Raw genomic sequence first — 16,078 nt, 5'->3', positions numbered from 1 at the left:
ATGCTCCTTAATTCATGTTGTTCGTGGTAGAGAGGTGCTCCCGACTTATTTATTTATTCATTGTCAAACTAATAATGACATGACAGAGATGACTGTCGATTTTAGAAATCAAACATGTGCTCAAGCTTAAATTAAAAACGGAGTTCAGATTACAGTCAGATGCACAAAAGCTGCTTTTTTGACGCTATAGGATCACTGGGACCGCTCCGGGCGATGTAAGCTTAACGTCTGTGCGGAGTCGCTGTCCTGCGCGACAAAACCGGGAGACGCGGCGAAGGAGATTTTCTGCGTGTTTTTCTCTGAAGAAAATCTGTATGCGATGCCATCACCTCATGATGGAATCCACTGGACATACAGGGGTGGGCATTTTTCATTCAGTGTGTCTGAATTAGTTTTTAAAGAATTTAATGCATAGTTGTATTTTTAATCACCTCAAACTGCGCTTTCATGGATGTTGATGCGTGGTGCGTAAAGCGTAGAGACGTTTATTTTGCAACAGAAATACTCAACAAATAGCATTTTTGAAAAATAAAAATAAAGTGATTGAAATGAAAATTGGGTTATTACTGTTTATTCACAAAGATGAAATTCTTTTGACTGCTTGGTGTCCTGGTTTAACGCGCTGTGCGTTATTGGACCAATACTTTTCGTTTAACAGCTGGTTGGCTCTTGTAAAAACCATGGACCATTTGGTGTACAGCGCAGCTACGATTCTGGCAATGAATGTTATTTGAAGATGCAACATTATTCTGCTGAACAAGTCCACTGCGTGCCAGGGAACCAGCAACATGTGAGCTGGGTGGTTAATCCATTTCAAAGAAGGCTAATGTAAATCAAAAGTTCAAACAGTGTCAGTCTGTACAGATGCACAGAAAGGACCACACCAGTTTTTTCTGCCTGAACTATCAAAGCATAAATTTACGTGGACGTTGAGGTAGAATTTCCATTTTTTGAAATCCCCTCATTTATGTATAGTTTCCATGACTGCCATTGCTTTTTGGAAAAGTCACCACTGCATCACATCAACAGCACTGTCAACATTGAAAAGAAATGCCTGCTGCTGAAATAAATGTGGGCCAAGGCTTTCCTGCTATGTAAAGTATTCATGATTTGTGATGATATATTTGTGTCAGTTCAAATCGACCTACCTCCCAGTATGAAAATCACTGAGGGACTCCCAGGAAAGTACACAGCTGTCCAGATGCACCTGCACTGAGGCGGCTGGGACCTGGAGGCCAGTGGAGCAGATCATGCCATAGATGGGATCCGCTACATGGCAGAGGTAGGCTTACAAAACACAAAGGCTGTCCACTGCAGTAAAGCCAGGTTTTAAAGAACGTCTGTCTCATGCTCAACCAAACTGGGATCAATTATAGGTGCAGAAGTTTAAAGGGATGATGGGTTTCATCAGAGTGAATTCTTTTAACAAGGAAACCAGAATGACCTGCATCTATTAATCAGCCCTCTTTTTTTGAAACCACTTCTAATCTGCACACAAACAAATTTCTTGCTTCCTGTTGAACCGTTTCAAGACTTTCTTTCATTTCATCAAACAGCTGAAACAATCGAAAGTTAGTAAATGCATTTCTATATCCCGATAGTCTTCAGCTACACGGCAGCACAGTGAATGAGTGCTTGTTTCCACCGGGCTGCTCTGGATCTCAGACGGCCTGTAACCTTCAGCTATGAGACGCTTCCTTTCCTTTCCTTTGAGAGGTCATCGCCGCAGCAACGCCACAGCTGGCATCCACTGTGATAGCAGCAAATAATTAAGATGCATCCAAGTGAGAGTTTACATAAAACTGGGACTTTATTTTCACTTCTACAGCACTTTACTCATAAGTTAATATCTGACATCTATCAAAGAAGGAACATTAAACAGTCAGAATGACTGAAAAATATAACATATCTGTAAAAACATGACCAAAACTGTCAGATGTGTGCAACCATTACAAGTGAGTTATTGAATATCTGTTTAAAAAAAAAATCAACTTTTTTTTGGTTTCTAGCTGTTTAGAAAACAGGTCAATAAATCTGGAGTTTTGGTTGTATCAGTGCCTTTTAAGTATGTTAAATACAATTTAATGATAAAGCTTAAAGCAACACAGATCCTAAAAAACTGTAATAATCCTCTAAAGCCTGCATTTATGGGATCAAGTCACAATGATCTCTTTTCACTGAAACTTTAAGCATCAATGTTACACAGCTTTGTTTTATTTTCTTTCCAGGATGGCCATTTTGAGAACACCTACTATAGTGATTTTATTGCAAACTTGAAGAAAATCAGGTATGCCACAAAAACAAACAAACAGAAGAAAAACCCCACATTGCTCTACTTGGGGTCAGAATCCAAATGTGACCTCTAGCTGAGCCATAACTCACTGGTTTAGTTTAACGTGGTGTTTGTGTAACCCTCACAGGTCAGTCCAAGAACATATCCAACCTTGATGTCCGCTCAATGCTCCCTGAGAATCTGAAGCGCTTCTTCAGGGCTCCCTCACCACTCCGCCCTGCTACGAGAGCATCCTCTGGACTGTGTTTGATAACATCCATTGACGACAGTCATTCGGGTGCTTGCTCATCTTACAAGCTGCCAAACATATCTACATGTAAGGGATGGCTGTATTCACTTTGCAGTGTTTGCTTCTTTCCTTTTTCTTTCCTTTAGGTGGATTTCACAATTCAAGGTCTATCAGATATGGTGGGTGGTTTTAAAATTTGATATTGACATGCAATTAAAGTTAGATTGGTGATTCTCCAGCCTGATTCTTTTTTTCTGTTGTCCTCAGAAACTGGCTCTTTGTTTCCTTTGGTGCTCAATTTCCAGGAGAAAGATTCTGGCAGTTATGCTTTGGCCAGACCAAAACTGAGCATGTACGGAGGGGTGCAGCTGGACAGTCAGTACAGATGTTCCTGATGCTTCTGTTTGTATGAGCTTCAACATGCTGCAACAAGGCAGAATATCATCTGTTGATGTTGGGGATTTGATTGAATTGTTGGTGAAGGGTTCATGGTATGTTTTACAAAGGACAAAATGCTTTTCAAGGCGCCTACAGGCCAATATTAAAAAGACGTCACAGCTTGAGCCATGTACTGCATTCATATGTCATCAATAAAAGCTTACAAGAGACCTGCTGTCTGCTCACTGACTAATTCACACGTCCTTAACGCTGCATCTAGTGCATACACCGACTCACAGCAAACCTTAGCCTGCATGAAAATCTACCAACATCTGCAGGCGCAAATACAAAGAAAAGGCACACAGAGGCATCTAAAATGAAAACACTGTCAAGTCTTCTACCACACACACACTCCCTCGCTCCACACCCGCAGCGAATACTTCCTCTTCTATCAATGTTCTCCTTCTTTCTTCAGAAGGGCGTGGCCTTCTGTGCATCCTGTGGGCTCTCTTTGAGGCCTTTTGGCGGCAGATCGCCGTCACCCAGATTTAACTCCACTTTGTTCCTCTTTGCAAACATCTGGAAGACCTCCAGGAAGGTCTTCTTCTTTGTTTCGGGCACCACCAGCCAGATGTAGATCAGGGTGACCAGACAGATGACGGCAAAAATGATGAAGCTGTAGGGGCCCAGGCCTCGCTGGGGAGAGAAGGAGAGGAAATGTGATTTCTGGGTCCTCGACATGAAATGTAAATATGTCAGGAAGACAAACAGAGCAAACAAGGTGAGGTCAAAAGTGAAACACTGCTCTTTATAGATGTTTCTCAAGCATCTTCTTCCCTTGATTACACTTTCAGGTTTAAACATGTAAGAGGAAGTAAACATGAGATGAAGCTTATGTTTATATCTAAGATCACGTCATTCAGTGAAAACTCCTACACATAATGTCTCCTCATTTAAGATTTTACAATATGTTTTCTGGTGTTATAATATTCAAGCTCCGACATTATGTTTCAGGCGTTGTAAATGCAGTAAAAAATGTTTCTGGCACTCTCTGCATGTTTGCATTCCTCATGTATCTTCCTCCTCCTCATTCCCTATGTTGTGCCTCTTCTTGTCCTCCTCTTATTTTGTTTTCTCTGTCTGTGTTTGTGTACGAGGAGTAGGTGAGCCACTCCCTTTCCAGTTTTTCCCACTTCACTCGATGACCGAAACCAACACTGTTCTCTTGTGCTTAGATCCACCAGCTTCCCACCTGCCTGCCTGTTTTAATCAGCTGATTTGATCACCCCTGGCTCCAGTCTGCCCTGTTTACTGTGAGTCAAACAACAAGCCAGCTTTGCACACAGAAACTGTTCCTGACTAGTTCAGCAGCCAGCAACACTAAACCATCCACCTAAAATAAACTCCTTCTTTTCTTCACATGCACAAGAAATATTCTAAGTGTCACCTAAAGGTGGAGTGTGCATCAGGTAGGTGAGTGATAGGTCCAAACTGCATTCTCTAGCATGACAGCAATCAATAATAAACAGGAGGAACCAACTGATTTTTTAAAATGTTGTTCTCAGTTTGATACCTGAATCAAACTTGGTGCTGAACCATTAGGAAAATGTTGTAAAAGGAAAAAATATATCTGAAATCTACTTTTTCTACTTTACCTGAGCACTCGAAGCACTTTATACAAAACGCTTAATTTGCCCATTCCAATGAAGACTTTTTTCTCTCTGCTGAAGTGCTTTCTATCTGACACTCACACTCCAATATATGCATCAGAGGCTTGAGGTTAGTATCTTGCTAAAAGATAAACATGAGGCAGTAATTTTGAGTACAATTCAAATCAGTATAAGTCAGCATTTTGGCCCACTCACTTTAGGGGTCACTACAGCAACTCACTGGTATCATGTCACCCTATCCCCAGCATCCTCCTGTGTCACACAACCCCTCTTCATTTCCTTCTTTACTAGATCTATGAATCTCCAAAATCCTTTGTCAACTATATCCATATAGGGTCTGCACATGTCCACAGCAGTTCAGTTCCTTAACTTTGGCGGCAAAACCTGAGCCGTTACTCTCATGTACTCTTCTCTAATCCTGTCCCTCCATCCTGGTCATGCTGGTTTCTTCAGCTCTGCCACCTCCAGCTCAGCCTCCTGACTTTTTGTTAGCACCACAGTCTCCAAACCATTCATCATAGCAGGTCTCACTACCATCTTGTAATCTTTCCCTTTCACTCTTGCTGCTATCTTGTTATAAATCATCCTTGACACTCATTTCTAGCCACTCCACCCTGACTGCAATCCTCTCCTCTCTTACGCACTGTTTGTTGCAGCATATTCTTTACTTAATTCTTATATTTGTGTTGCAAGGATGAAATGCAAACGAGTGCACTTAAATCTTTTCTAAACAGGTTAATCCCTATTTAGAAAAGCAATCCCTTGTCTGCAAATCTATGCAAATTGCAAAGAAAATATCAAAGTAATCCAATTCTAAGTGGCATAAAAGATCACATTACAGTGAGGATGTGGGGGGAACTGCCTTGCTGGTTATGCTCGACAAAACATCTGGAACTAATTCCACTGAAGTCTGAGCCTGCAGAAATTGAGAAACTAACCTCGAGGAAGGGGAAGACAAGGCCAACAATGAAGTTGGAGAGCCAGTGGACGGAGCCGGCCACCATGAACGCCGCAGGCCTGGCTGTTTGCCGGAACATCTCAGTGGCCACCACATAAGGAATGGGACCTGCAGAACAAAAATGCAATTAACCACAACCAAAACACTCGAGACAGACGTCATCAGTCTTCACAGTCAGAGAGGATGCTCATGTCTCAAACAAACTGAGTGCTGATGTACAAACTTTGATTATATGCCTGGTTACATCTAAACAACACTTCAGCTAATGGAGCGCCCTGCTGTAATCAGTATGTGTGTAAATACCAACAGGTCTACTCAGACAGACTCACTCGGCCCTATGGCATGTCCGATGACGTAGACGATGACAGAGGCGATGCTGACATAGGGCATCCATGTCACAGTCTCCTGCAAACACAGACAAGCAGCTCTCAGTAACTATTCCTTCTGATGTTTGTAAGCAGGAGCAACATTAACGGCTCCACATGGAGGCCTTGAGGATCAAAGGCAGATGATTAATGTGCCTACTCTCCATTGTGTATCTAAATTGTGCCTTTACTGCTGCTGAAAATGACGCCTGTCTGAAAACATTGGCTCCAGGTGAGGTTGCAGGTTTGAAGGAGGGCAGCACTGCGTTTGCGGTTCTCTCTAATAGTCAGTGTTTAGTGTCAGGTGTCATGGCTCCTGCAAACAAAGGGGCCAAAATATCACTTTACTGTCTCAGACCATGATGGGAATCCTAGACGTACAACATGATTACAGGCTGGTAATCTGTAGCACGGTGACACCGTTTGTTATTTTGGCTTTTTACTGGTTGCGTCTTGTTTAATTATTTTGCCAATCTGTCATCATGTCAGATTCTGCTGTTCCTTAGCTGTCCTGCAGGAGTTCTCACTGTGGCTTTTCAGAAATGGCCAAAACATGGGGATAAAGTGCAGGTGAAATTAAATCAAACATAAAGAGATGTGGGTCTCCACACCCACCTGAATCCAATTTCCTGTTATTTATCATGTGCCAGATGTTTGGTTTAGCTTTTTAAAAAAAACAACAACAAAAAACAAAACAAAACAAAACAAAACACCAGAAGCCCTTCTTGACACAATCCCAAAGGGATTTGGGTCTCCTCCCTATACTGAACTGGGATCTTTGGCCTGTTAGTCAGATGTATAAACCACTACACTATGGAGACAGAGATGTTTTTATATATAATGTCTCATTTTTAGGAAACACAAAAGTAATTAGACAGCTGACAAACAGTTGCATAGTTAAGTGTGGCCTGTACCCTTTTACAAATTAAACTGATAACATATAAGTTTAATTTACTGCCAACAGCCACTAATCCTTTCAAAAAAAAATCCATATCATCGTTGTGCATATCAGTTTCAACATCTACAATCTGGAGACACCTTCCTGAATGGAAATAGAGGATTTATAATATCACCCTGGTAATAACCCTGGCAGGTTTTAGATCTCACCCTGGGTCAACACACCTGAATCAAATGATTAGTTTGAAGCCCTCCAGTCCTCTGGAGGGCTTCAAGACATGTTGAGGAGGTAATTTAGCCATTTAAATCAGCTGTGTTGGATCATCTAAAACCTGTAGGACACTGGCCCTTGAGGCCTGGAGTTCCCGTCCCCTGTTTTATAACAAGGTGCGAACTACTGGTTACACTCAAGAACAGGAAGGCCAGATTAGACTAAACTCTAAAAGGCCTGCACAGATCTGGAAAAAAAAATCTTGGGATAAATGAAAGCAAGATGAACCAGAATGACGGAAGAAAAAAAAAATGGAGAAGCAGAGAAACAGTTCTGGATCTGAAGCATACTGCACCATCTGTCAAACATGGTGGAGGCAATGCTATGGCATGGGCATGAATGACTTGAACCAAACCACTGGCGTTTGTTGCTGACATGGCTGCTGATAGAAGTAACAGGACAAACTGTAAAGTGTACAGGGCTATACTCTGTGCTCAGATTTGAAGTGCTCAGACAATGTTTCACAGTAGTTTGATGGCCAATCTCAACCCAAGCACAGCAGCTTTGCAGTTTTAGTATATGTACAACTATGTATAAAACGTATGCAACTTCTGAACAGCGATTGGACAAGTTTTCGTAAAACTACTTGAGTAAAATCTGAAAATTTGTATTTGATTCATACGTCATTTACAAACATGTAAAGAGGCAAAACTACAAAAACCTGTTTGACATATTATTGACTAACTGTCCACAATAGAAGCCTTTGCAACAGTGCAGGTTCAAACTGGGACCCACGTTCTGGACTCTAAGTAAGCCAAAAGTCTGTCCACTCTGAGTTAAATGCATGAAAGATGAGTGGGGGAAAAAAGCCATAATCAGTGGTGGTCTCAACAACAGTAGAGTGCCTCTATTTTAATGCAGTGAGGTTAAAACTATGGAGTGGACTAACGCCTTCATAATGTTAAATTTTATTCAGTGCTTTTAATTAATTATTCAACAGAGCTGTAACCCAGTGGGGACAAAGTGTAGGTGAGAGCAGAAAATTAAAATCACACAGATTAAGATGAAAATTTTAAAGGCCTGTTGCTGTAGCCTTGTAGGAATGAGGATTTTGGTGGCTGCTGTTGGAAAAAAAAAAAGAGTGTCCTGGTTATCCAAAAATATGCTGAACAATGTCAAATGACTTAAATTCAGTAACATAGAAGCATAATATGTGAAATGCTGTTAAAATTACAAGCAGCTCACATTTACGAACTCACCTCTAACTATAATTAGTACATTTTTAGACTATAGCTGCAATTAAATCAATCTCAGGAGGCGTTACTCTCTGATCCACTGATCCTGAGATCATAAACAGGATCTTGCAAATCTCCTCTGATTCTTTCCAGGTTGGGGAACTAATAACTGAACCACTAGAGGGCAGCAGAGTGACAGGTTGCAGGCATTAGTAGCGCTGACAGGTCTGTACCATACCTGCAAGTTGAGTGCGACAGTGAGCAGCACACAGGCTCCGCAGCAGATCCCAAAACCACAGAGGAGGAGCAGGCGGCGACCTGAGGCTTCCACGATGAACACCTGGGATGACAAAACCCCCGTTCACAGTGGTTATCTCCATCTCACATGATCAAACAACACACAAACAGCTCCTCTCCTCAGCTTTGCTGGGTACCTACAGCAGTTATGGTCATAAAGACATTCACTGCTCCCGTTCCCACTGTGACATACTGGATGTCACTCTCCCTGACTCCTGCAGAGCCGTATATGCTGTCGGCATAGTAGTAGATCTGAGAGAAAAGAGAGAAATGCATTATGGTTATAACACGACAGCCTGTGAATAAGCAAGAACATAGATGTTGTCATGCATCCTGAGTTATTGTGTGAGGGACGAGGACAACTGGATGGGCACGTCTCACCGCATTGACACCCGACAGCTGCTGGCCCATGTTCATGACGACTATGGAGATCAGCTGCCAGCGAAGAGAGCGCTGGGACAGCAGGGAGAACACACTCAGGTGACCTTCGACCTTCTCGGACTGGTCCTCCTGACGCATCTCCAACAGCTCGCTGTCCACGTCGTCCCACCCACGCAGGCGCTGCAGTGCTAAGAGTGGAAATGCATACAGTGCCATAAATGCTCAGTTTATCTTCGATGTGTAGTGTAGTTATGTGCGAAATGTGAATGATGGTGGTGATGATGATGGTGAAACCCTGGGTTTCGGCACCAGTGTGGTGTGAATAAGGTGGGACCACAGATTGTTATTGAGAGCCATCTTTATTCATTCCACGGCTGCAGGAACACCACCATCATTCACCAACCCGAGTCCCCGTGTTTTAACAGGCAGGTGTGATTGCGGATGTCGTGAAGGTGCGTCCGCACGGCACCGCCGACCACGGCTCACCACAGAGATTTTTCATCAACCCTGCTCAACAAAGATACCGGGGAACTGGTGACACTTGTTGGAGATGTGGGGGAGATGGAGCTAACCATTTCCATATCTTTTGGGATTGCAAAGTTATTCGCCAGTACTGGTCTCTAATCCACGAACGTCTACAAAATGTTTTTTCATTTGTTTTCCCTTTAACCTTTGAGATTTTTGTGTAACACACCAGTGGATAAATTGAATTCTAATGATAGAAGACGTTTGTATATCCTACTGGCTGCGAGTAAAAAGCCCCTTACGAGGAGATGGCTTAAGCCTGAACCACCAACGATGGAAGATTGGATACATTCTGTACAAGAGACATATACGATGGAAAAATTGTCATTTTCTCTTAAACTTCAGAGGGATACCTTCTACAGAATATGGTCTAAATGAACAGAATACGTTAAGCCTGTTAGGTGTGATTTTTTTATGAACCATGCTTTTTTTATGTTGATGACATCGCACTTTCTTACCTTTCGTTGCTTTCTTCTCGTCTCCATTCTGGATGAGCATGTACCTGGGGCTCTCAGGGAAGAAGGGGAGCAGCAGGAGCTGAATCGCGGCGGGAATACCAGTAAGGCCCAGCATGAGGGTCCAGCCTGGACACACACAAGGAACACAGACACGCTTTTAAACTTATTCTTAAGACCATGTCTCAGCATCTGATGAATAAATGATCAAACATGTACAAACTTAACTACCTGTGCTGTTTCCCAGTATGTTTCTAATGCCCAGCACTTGGGCGCAGAGGATCCCAACAGTGATGAAGAGTTGCGGAACAATGCCGAGAGCTCCCCTCAGGTTTTTGGGAGCGATCTCACCCAGATACATGGGCACCACATTGGAAGAGAGACCTGCAGATGGGAAAGCATGCACGGGTGAAGCTAAACCGCCTGATCACGCCTGATCCTTAACCTGGGCTGTTGTTAAATTCGGGAGCTGACCTGCACAGATGCCTACTATAAACCTGGCCACAATGATGATCTCGTAAGACTTGGCGATCTCACTGACTCCCATCATTATAGCAGGGACGATGGAGAAGATGTTGTTGAAGAGGAGGGTGCCCTTCCTGTAGCAGGGATGAAGCATTAGTTGCAAGAAACATGCAGAGCATGCTAAACTACACGTGGAATGAAGCAGATTCTCACCTCCCAAATTTGTTGACCAGAGGGGCCACCATCAGAGAGCCGAAGAAGCCTCCGAGAGGGAACATGGACACGGAGAGAGACCACAGCAGAGTCAGGACGTTCTCCTCCATCGGGCTGTGGTAACGCTCCATGTAGGTTGTATTATAAAACTGCTGCATGAACTGAAAAGAGCAGGAGAGCACTGATAGGAACGAATTATCTTCCCAGCGAGTTCCATTCAAGCTTTTCTTTCTTTAATCAGCTTACCTGCGATGGAGAGTTGACCACAGAGACATTATAGCCGTACTGGAAGGACGAACCAAAGGCAGCTATGAGTGTTGCCAGCACCAGGACTACAGTTAGCCTCTGTTTTTTGTTGGGGAGAGGGGGACAACATCAGAGCGCTATTTGAAAAGTCAGAAAAGAAAATTGTGACCATGGTTGTGATCACACGTGGACTGTAACTCACCCCTTTCCTCTCCACAGGCTTTCCCCATTCCTCGGTGTCCGCCATGGCCGTGTTTGGGCTCGCTGTCACTTTCAGCAGTAATAACAGCACACTTTATTATTACTGCCCACTGGATCCTGCCTGCCCTTTGGACACCAGATTAGAGAGCGTGGCATTGGTTTATGGTTATCGCACTCATGTTGCTGACTGTGCTCTCTGGTTAATTTTTTTTAATGTAATACACCTGAAAGATTAAAAGCTTACTTGAATGTTGATATCTAACTCTTATATTGCACTGTATCCTTGACTAAACAGGATCAGTGGATGCAGGTGTCATTAAAGAAAAAAATGATAAGGATAACGCATCTTTATTGCTGATCCACGCGCAGGCTGCACTGCATCAGATGGATTTATTAAAATAATACAACAGCAACAACTTCAGCATTTACTGTCAAACAGTTTGAAAGGTTTATCTGCTTGCACCTCTCATCGATGACACTAAAAAACTGTTTGTTTGTTCGCCCTTGCACAAACACCACAGCTGTAAACATTTCTTTTTCCAAATGTTTGCTTTGTCAGAAATCTGTCATGCACACCATCATCTCTTATCTCTAAAGCCGAGCCTGCTTGTCGATACAACGCCCCTGAGGCTATTTGCTCCTGGAGCTGGATGTTACTTGCTTCAAAGCACAAACAAACAAACCAAAGAAAAAAAGCAAACAATTACATTTCAGAACTACTTCTGCTCAGAGTAAACTATTACTGAGGCAGTTTTGGAAGAATAGACTGAGTTTTACTGAAATAAAATGAATGAAACCAGAGTTTGTTTTTATACATGAAGGTAATAAAAAGCAGTAAATGTTTACTACACAGTTGCGCTATTTTAAATTTGCTGTTTTAGAGAAAACTCTTTTTATTTTAAATAGAATTATTTACATAAAGTAACAGGTTTCATCAACAGGTTCATTTTAGATTTTAAAACATGCAAATGATGCCTTTTACTCCTTTGGATACAAAGAGGTTTGGCTTGGATGGCAGTCAAAGAGTTTGAAACTTTAACAAATCTGACATAAGATGTGATAAAAAGAATTCCAGCTACTCAGACGAGCAAAAATTATGGAGACTGTTACCAACCTCCCTCAATTCGTATCAAGATGCTGACATTTTCTACATTGTTCACATTATCAGTGTAAAACTACAGCAAAAAGCTGTGGTCTGGAAGTGAAAGGTTAAGGCCTTGAAGTAAGGTTGGAGCAGGGTTATGGTGCTTTGATAGCATAAATTTTAACATTATGGGGGTTTACATATAGAACCAAGTGTAACCTTTATTAGGTTACACTTGGTTACATGTCACTTCTTTTGCTCATATCACGGTGAAAGAAGCTAGTGGAGCTATTGTTGCTGCTGGTAGCATCCCACCAAGGTGGTAAAGTGGATAAAGTGCAGGTTCACTTCCAGTTTAAAACCTTACTCCCATGTTTAAAAAAAGATTTACAGTCAGTTCAAGGGGTTAACATGCACATATCAGCACAGAAACATGCACACAACACTGCCGTAATAAAATGCTATCATGATAATGACAGTGTTGTGGAGATATGTGAAGGTGTTACTGTGAGGGTTGCAACAACAACAAAAAAATCTCTTGCTTTGGTTTGCTGACAATTCCAGGAGGTTTTCTAAGAGCGGAGTGATGAAGGGAGACCAAAAACCAGTTTTCTTAGAAGTGGCCTGGAAATCACTGAGCTCCATTCCAGGTTTTGTGCAATACCTTGTGCTTTAACACAGAGGACGCATTACATAAGAAGTCATATGAAGCTAAAGCTACTTCCAGCTGCTCCCTTATTCACAATGAGTCACCAGAGTGACTGAAGGAACTACTGAGTGTCAATAAACAAGAAAAAACGGCGTCCAGTGGACGGTCTGTGTATTCAACCCCACCTCTGGCGCCGGTGCCCACCTCTCAATTTTAAATCCATGTAGACATTGAGGGTTCTCGGGAGGGACCGTGCTAACACCTGCTGCTCTCTGGCAGCAGCACCATGCTCTCCCGTGTTTTAAATGCACCTTAGAACAACATGCAGCAACACTACACATGAGCAAGAGGAGGGAGGTTTGGAGTCTTCACACACCCCTGTTCTCTGCTGGCCTTCGGGGCGGGGGGGCTGGAAGGAGGTGTTGGCCGTCCGATTGGGATCTGGGATGCGGGGCCTCCCTGCTGCTGCGGAGCCTGGGGCGGTCTGCTTGCCTCCATCCCGGGGGAAAGGGTAACATCTCCTGGGTCTAGGTGCCGTTTCCCCCTCCAGGGGCGAGGGTACCTGGACCCGGGGTATAGAGTTTGTTTGGGGAGTGTGATTGTGTGTACAGTGTCCATGTATGTCTATCCCTATGTTGGGTGAGTGCTGAGTATTTGTATATGTGTGCATGAGGGTGGGAATGCATGTTTGTGTCTGTGTCTATATGTCAGGTCGGGTCTTAGACTCCACCTCTCTGGGAACTCCCAGGCCCTCCAAAGGCCTGTCTCTCCTCACCACACTCCCTGCCGGTAACTGATGCCCTCAGGGGTCGGTGCGTTGGTGGTTCTTGGTGTCCGGGGCTGGGCGCTCAGGTATGTACCAGCTCACTCCCGGTGACTACTTGGCGGGGCCCGGTGCCTGTTGTCGGCAAGGCCGTGATGATCCATTTGGCAAAGTAAATCCGTTGGGTATCCTTGCTGGTCTTCAGACTAGTGATGGGATTTTCGGCTCTTTTTAGAGAACCGGCTCTTCAGGTTGTTTTGTTGCTTTAATGAATTTATTATTAACAATAATATAAAATTATGCTCAAAAATTGGTTTTATTTATATATGTTTATATATAAATATATGTGGTGGCCCCTAGAGACAAAACACATACAAACTCCAAAACAAATTTCTAGCATTAACTGAACTTCCAAAACAGAGCTACTTAGATCACTTACATTACACAATTGAAAGCATGTGTGTATCGTTTGTGTATTTATACACAAGCACTCATATATATTCAAATAATAAAAAAAAAAAAGTTAATTTACCTGTTATTACCACACACCAAATCCAGTCGTTGGTACTTCCTGGCTTGTGTAGCCACTAGGTAACAAAAGCTCAGCTCAAATCTTACCTAGCGTGCTATAAAGCAGAACCGCACAAACTCATAGATAATTACACAATTGTTATACAGTTCAGACTTCATTCATTTCCAAAACAACTTTACAAGCAGTTACAAATACATTCAACCTTGCATGTTATACAATTAAAACATTTACCAATATAAGTAACCAATCCTGGGATGTCCTATTAATAAATAACACTTTTTCACGTCAGTGTGGCTGAAACCTACCTGCTGAGTGAGATCAGTCCAAAAACATTGTGACAGAGCTGATGGACTTTAAAACGGTTATTTTCTTCCTCTGATGGCTTCTTTGTTTTCCCTGTGCAAAGAGATCAACAAAAGCAACACAATCACAAAAACAGAGAAATAAATGAATAACATTACTGTCATGGACTATGGGTCAAAGTATCATCAGAGCATTCTGCATCCTCCTCGTGTTTGTGTTCAAAAAGCTGCTTTTGGTTTTGTAGATACAGCTCCTTCTTTCCTAAACATGCGGCTGCCTCGGTAGCAAAATGGCAACCGCTTTTTAAAATTAAGCTAAAAAAAAAAAAAAGCTAATTAAAAATATGCAACAAAACAGTAATTGTGTTTGATTCTTCTGAGGAGTAAAGTGCAATAAAATAAAATAAAATACAATAAATGTCTGACCAAACATCGTTTGTAAGTAAATAATTGCAAAGTACTTACTGGACTTCAGCCACCAGTCACACACTTGTAGAAATACCCCCACACGACAAACTTCCAAATGACTGCGTGGATGTGAGCGTGTAGGCAACGGACCAAACCATTGTGAGGCAAATGGGTTGGGGGTGGTTGGGGTATAAGGTGTGGGGTGGGGAAACTTGTCAGATATTAAAATGACTTGTTTGGCTTCTTTAAACAAATAAATCAATCAATAGCAGCCTTGGTTTTCGTGCATATTAATATCAGTTCACCGTTCAGCTGTATTACTGCATAGTTATACATACAAATAATGAGGAGACAGAGTTTTCTGGTTTTCACAGGAGAAGGAGCAGGTTAGGACCATCGTGTCGCCATGTAATTTCCATCGATGGTTGCACTGCACTGATTGGACCAAAATTTTCTAGAGGTATGAGGGGGTGTGCACGGTGGTGACACTCCAGACCTCCTCTCCGCCCCCCACCACCACCACCACCAATTGGGGAGAGAGCACAGATGCAAACCAGGAGTCAACAGCCCCTCGTAGGCTTGCTGACCCAGGAAACAACAGCTGCTGCTCCCCTCCTGCGGTATTTTATTTGTCTTTTTTTGTTTTTCTCCATCCCCCTCTGCGCATTTTCTTGCAGGTGGCCTACATTATCCAACCTCCACACCCCAGCGGTATTTGAAGCAAGCAACACTTCCATGTGTAGCAGGTCTACCTTGTTTGCTTCGGGCCTTTAACACTGCAGTGCTGTTCCTCTCTAATCCCAAAGACAAACATGATAAAACCCAGTCTAAAAGTTGCTGAGACGAAACAGGTTGCAGACTGTGCTGAAGAGACTGTTTCATATTAAACATGGAAGTGTTACATTCAAAAGTCTCTCACGTGAGAGACTTTTGAATGTAATCTTCTTGGTAGATTTTTGTTCCCCTTATATTATGAAATGGGAGCTCCACGCAGAAAATTTGCATTGCTAGTAGTCCCAGCAGTAAACAGTTGGTGGCGCTAATGCGACGAGTAATGCCAGAACAAAGTGCACGTTCGCTGGGAACTCAGTAGCCGCCTTTTTGCTCACACACTAAACACTGCCACTGCTAATTTATTGCCTGTGGTGGACAACGTGCTTGAGAATGGGCTCCCGGGACCAATGACACTGCCTGTGTTACCCCCCCTCCAAGTTAAGTTTACTGGTGAATGGTCACCCCTGGTATTGTAGCACAGGCTCTCTTAATGAATTTAAGCAGGCAGAAAGCAGAAAAGTCTTTCTTAAGCGGCCCCCTCCTGACT

At 42.8% G+C, this 16,078-nt stretch overlaps 1 protein-coding gene across 3 annotated transcripts; it reads right to left on the bottom strand.

Annotated features, from left to right (window-relative positions):
• Nucleotides 1-1,810: 1,810 nt before the first annotated feature.
• On the bottom strand, nt 1,811-15,245 carry slc2a5 (solute carrier family 2 member 5). 3 transcript variants are annotated; one of them, XM_082520128.1, is made up of 16 exons: nt 15,096-15,245; nt 14,815-14,876; nt 14,353-14,443; nt 14,048-14,141; nt 11,021-11,145; nt 10,819-10,917; nt 10,573-10,733; nt 10,369-10,493; nt 10,126-10,278; nt 9,898-10,023; nt 8,915-9,102; nt 8,675-8,785; nt 8,475-8,576; nt 5,858-5,933; nt 5,509-5,636; nt 1,811-3,596 (listed from the first exon to the last, which is right to left on the bottom strand). In XM_082520128.1, the coding sequence occupies exons 5-16, from the start codon at nt 11,063-11,065 to the stop codon at nt 3,372-3,374; spliced, it is 1,539 nt and encodes a 512-aa protein (XP_082376254.1). In that variant the 5' UTR covers nt 11,066-11,145; nt 14,048-14,141; nt 14,353-14,443; nt 14,815-14,876; nt 15,096-15,245; the 3' UTR covers nt 1,811-3,371. The 3 variants fall into 3 exon arrangements, with proteins under 3 accessions (XP_082376254.1, XP_082376253.1, XP_082376255.1); XM_082520127.1 differs by having other exon boundaries at nt 14,815-15,245; XM_082520129.1 differs by lacking the exon at nt 14,048-14,141 and having other exon boundaries at nt 14,815-15,245.
• Nucleotides 15,246-16,078: the final 833 nt, after the last annotated feature.

Source organism: Aulonocara stuartgranti, assembly GCF_965226115.1.
Source record: "Aulonocara stuartgranti genome assembly, chromosome: 20".
NCBI lineage: Eukaryota > Metazoa > Chordata > Actinopteri > Cichliformes > Cichlidae > Aulonocara > Aulonocara stuartgranti.
The sequence above is the reverse complement of the archived record's forward strand: the minus strand, read 5'-3'. Positions and strand labels throughout refer to the sequence as shown.

What these genes read in the sequence shown, in the direction of transcription:
- slc2a5 (XM_082520127.1), bottom strand. Translation starts at nt 11,065, where the DNA reads ATGGCGGACACCGAGGAATGGGGAAAGCCTGTGGAGAGGAAAGGG. An exon ending in TATAGTAGGCATCTGTGCAG is followed by an intron (nt 10,279 to 10,368) that starts GTCAGCTCCCGA and finishes TCCCATCTGCAG; the next exon opens with GTCTCTCTTCCAATGTGGTG. An exon ending in CATACTGGGAAACAGCACAG is followed by an intron (nt 10,024 to 10,125) that starts GTAGTTAAGTTT and finishes GTGTGTGTCCAG; the next exon opens with GCTGGACCCTCATGCTGGGC.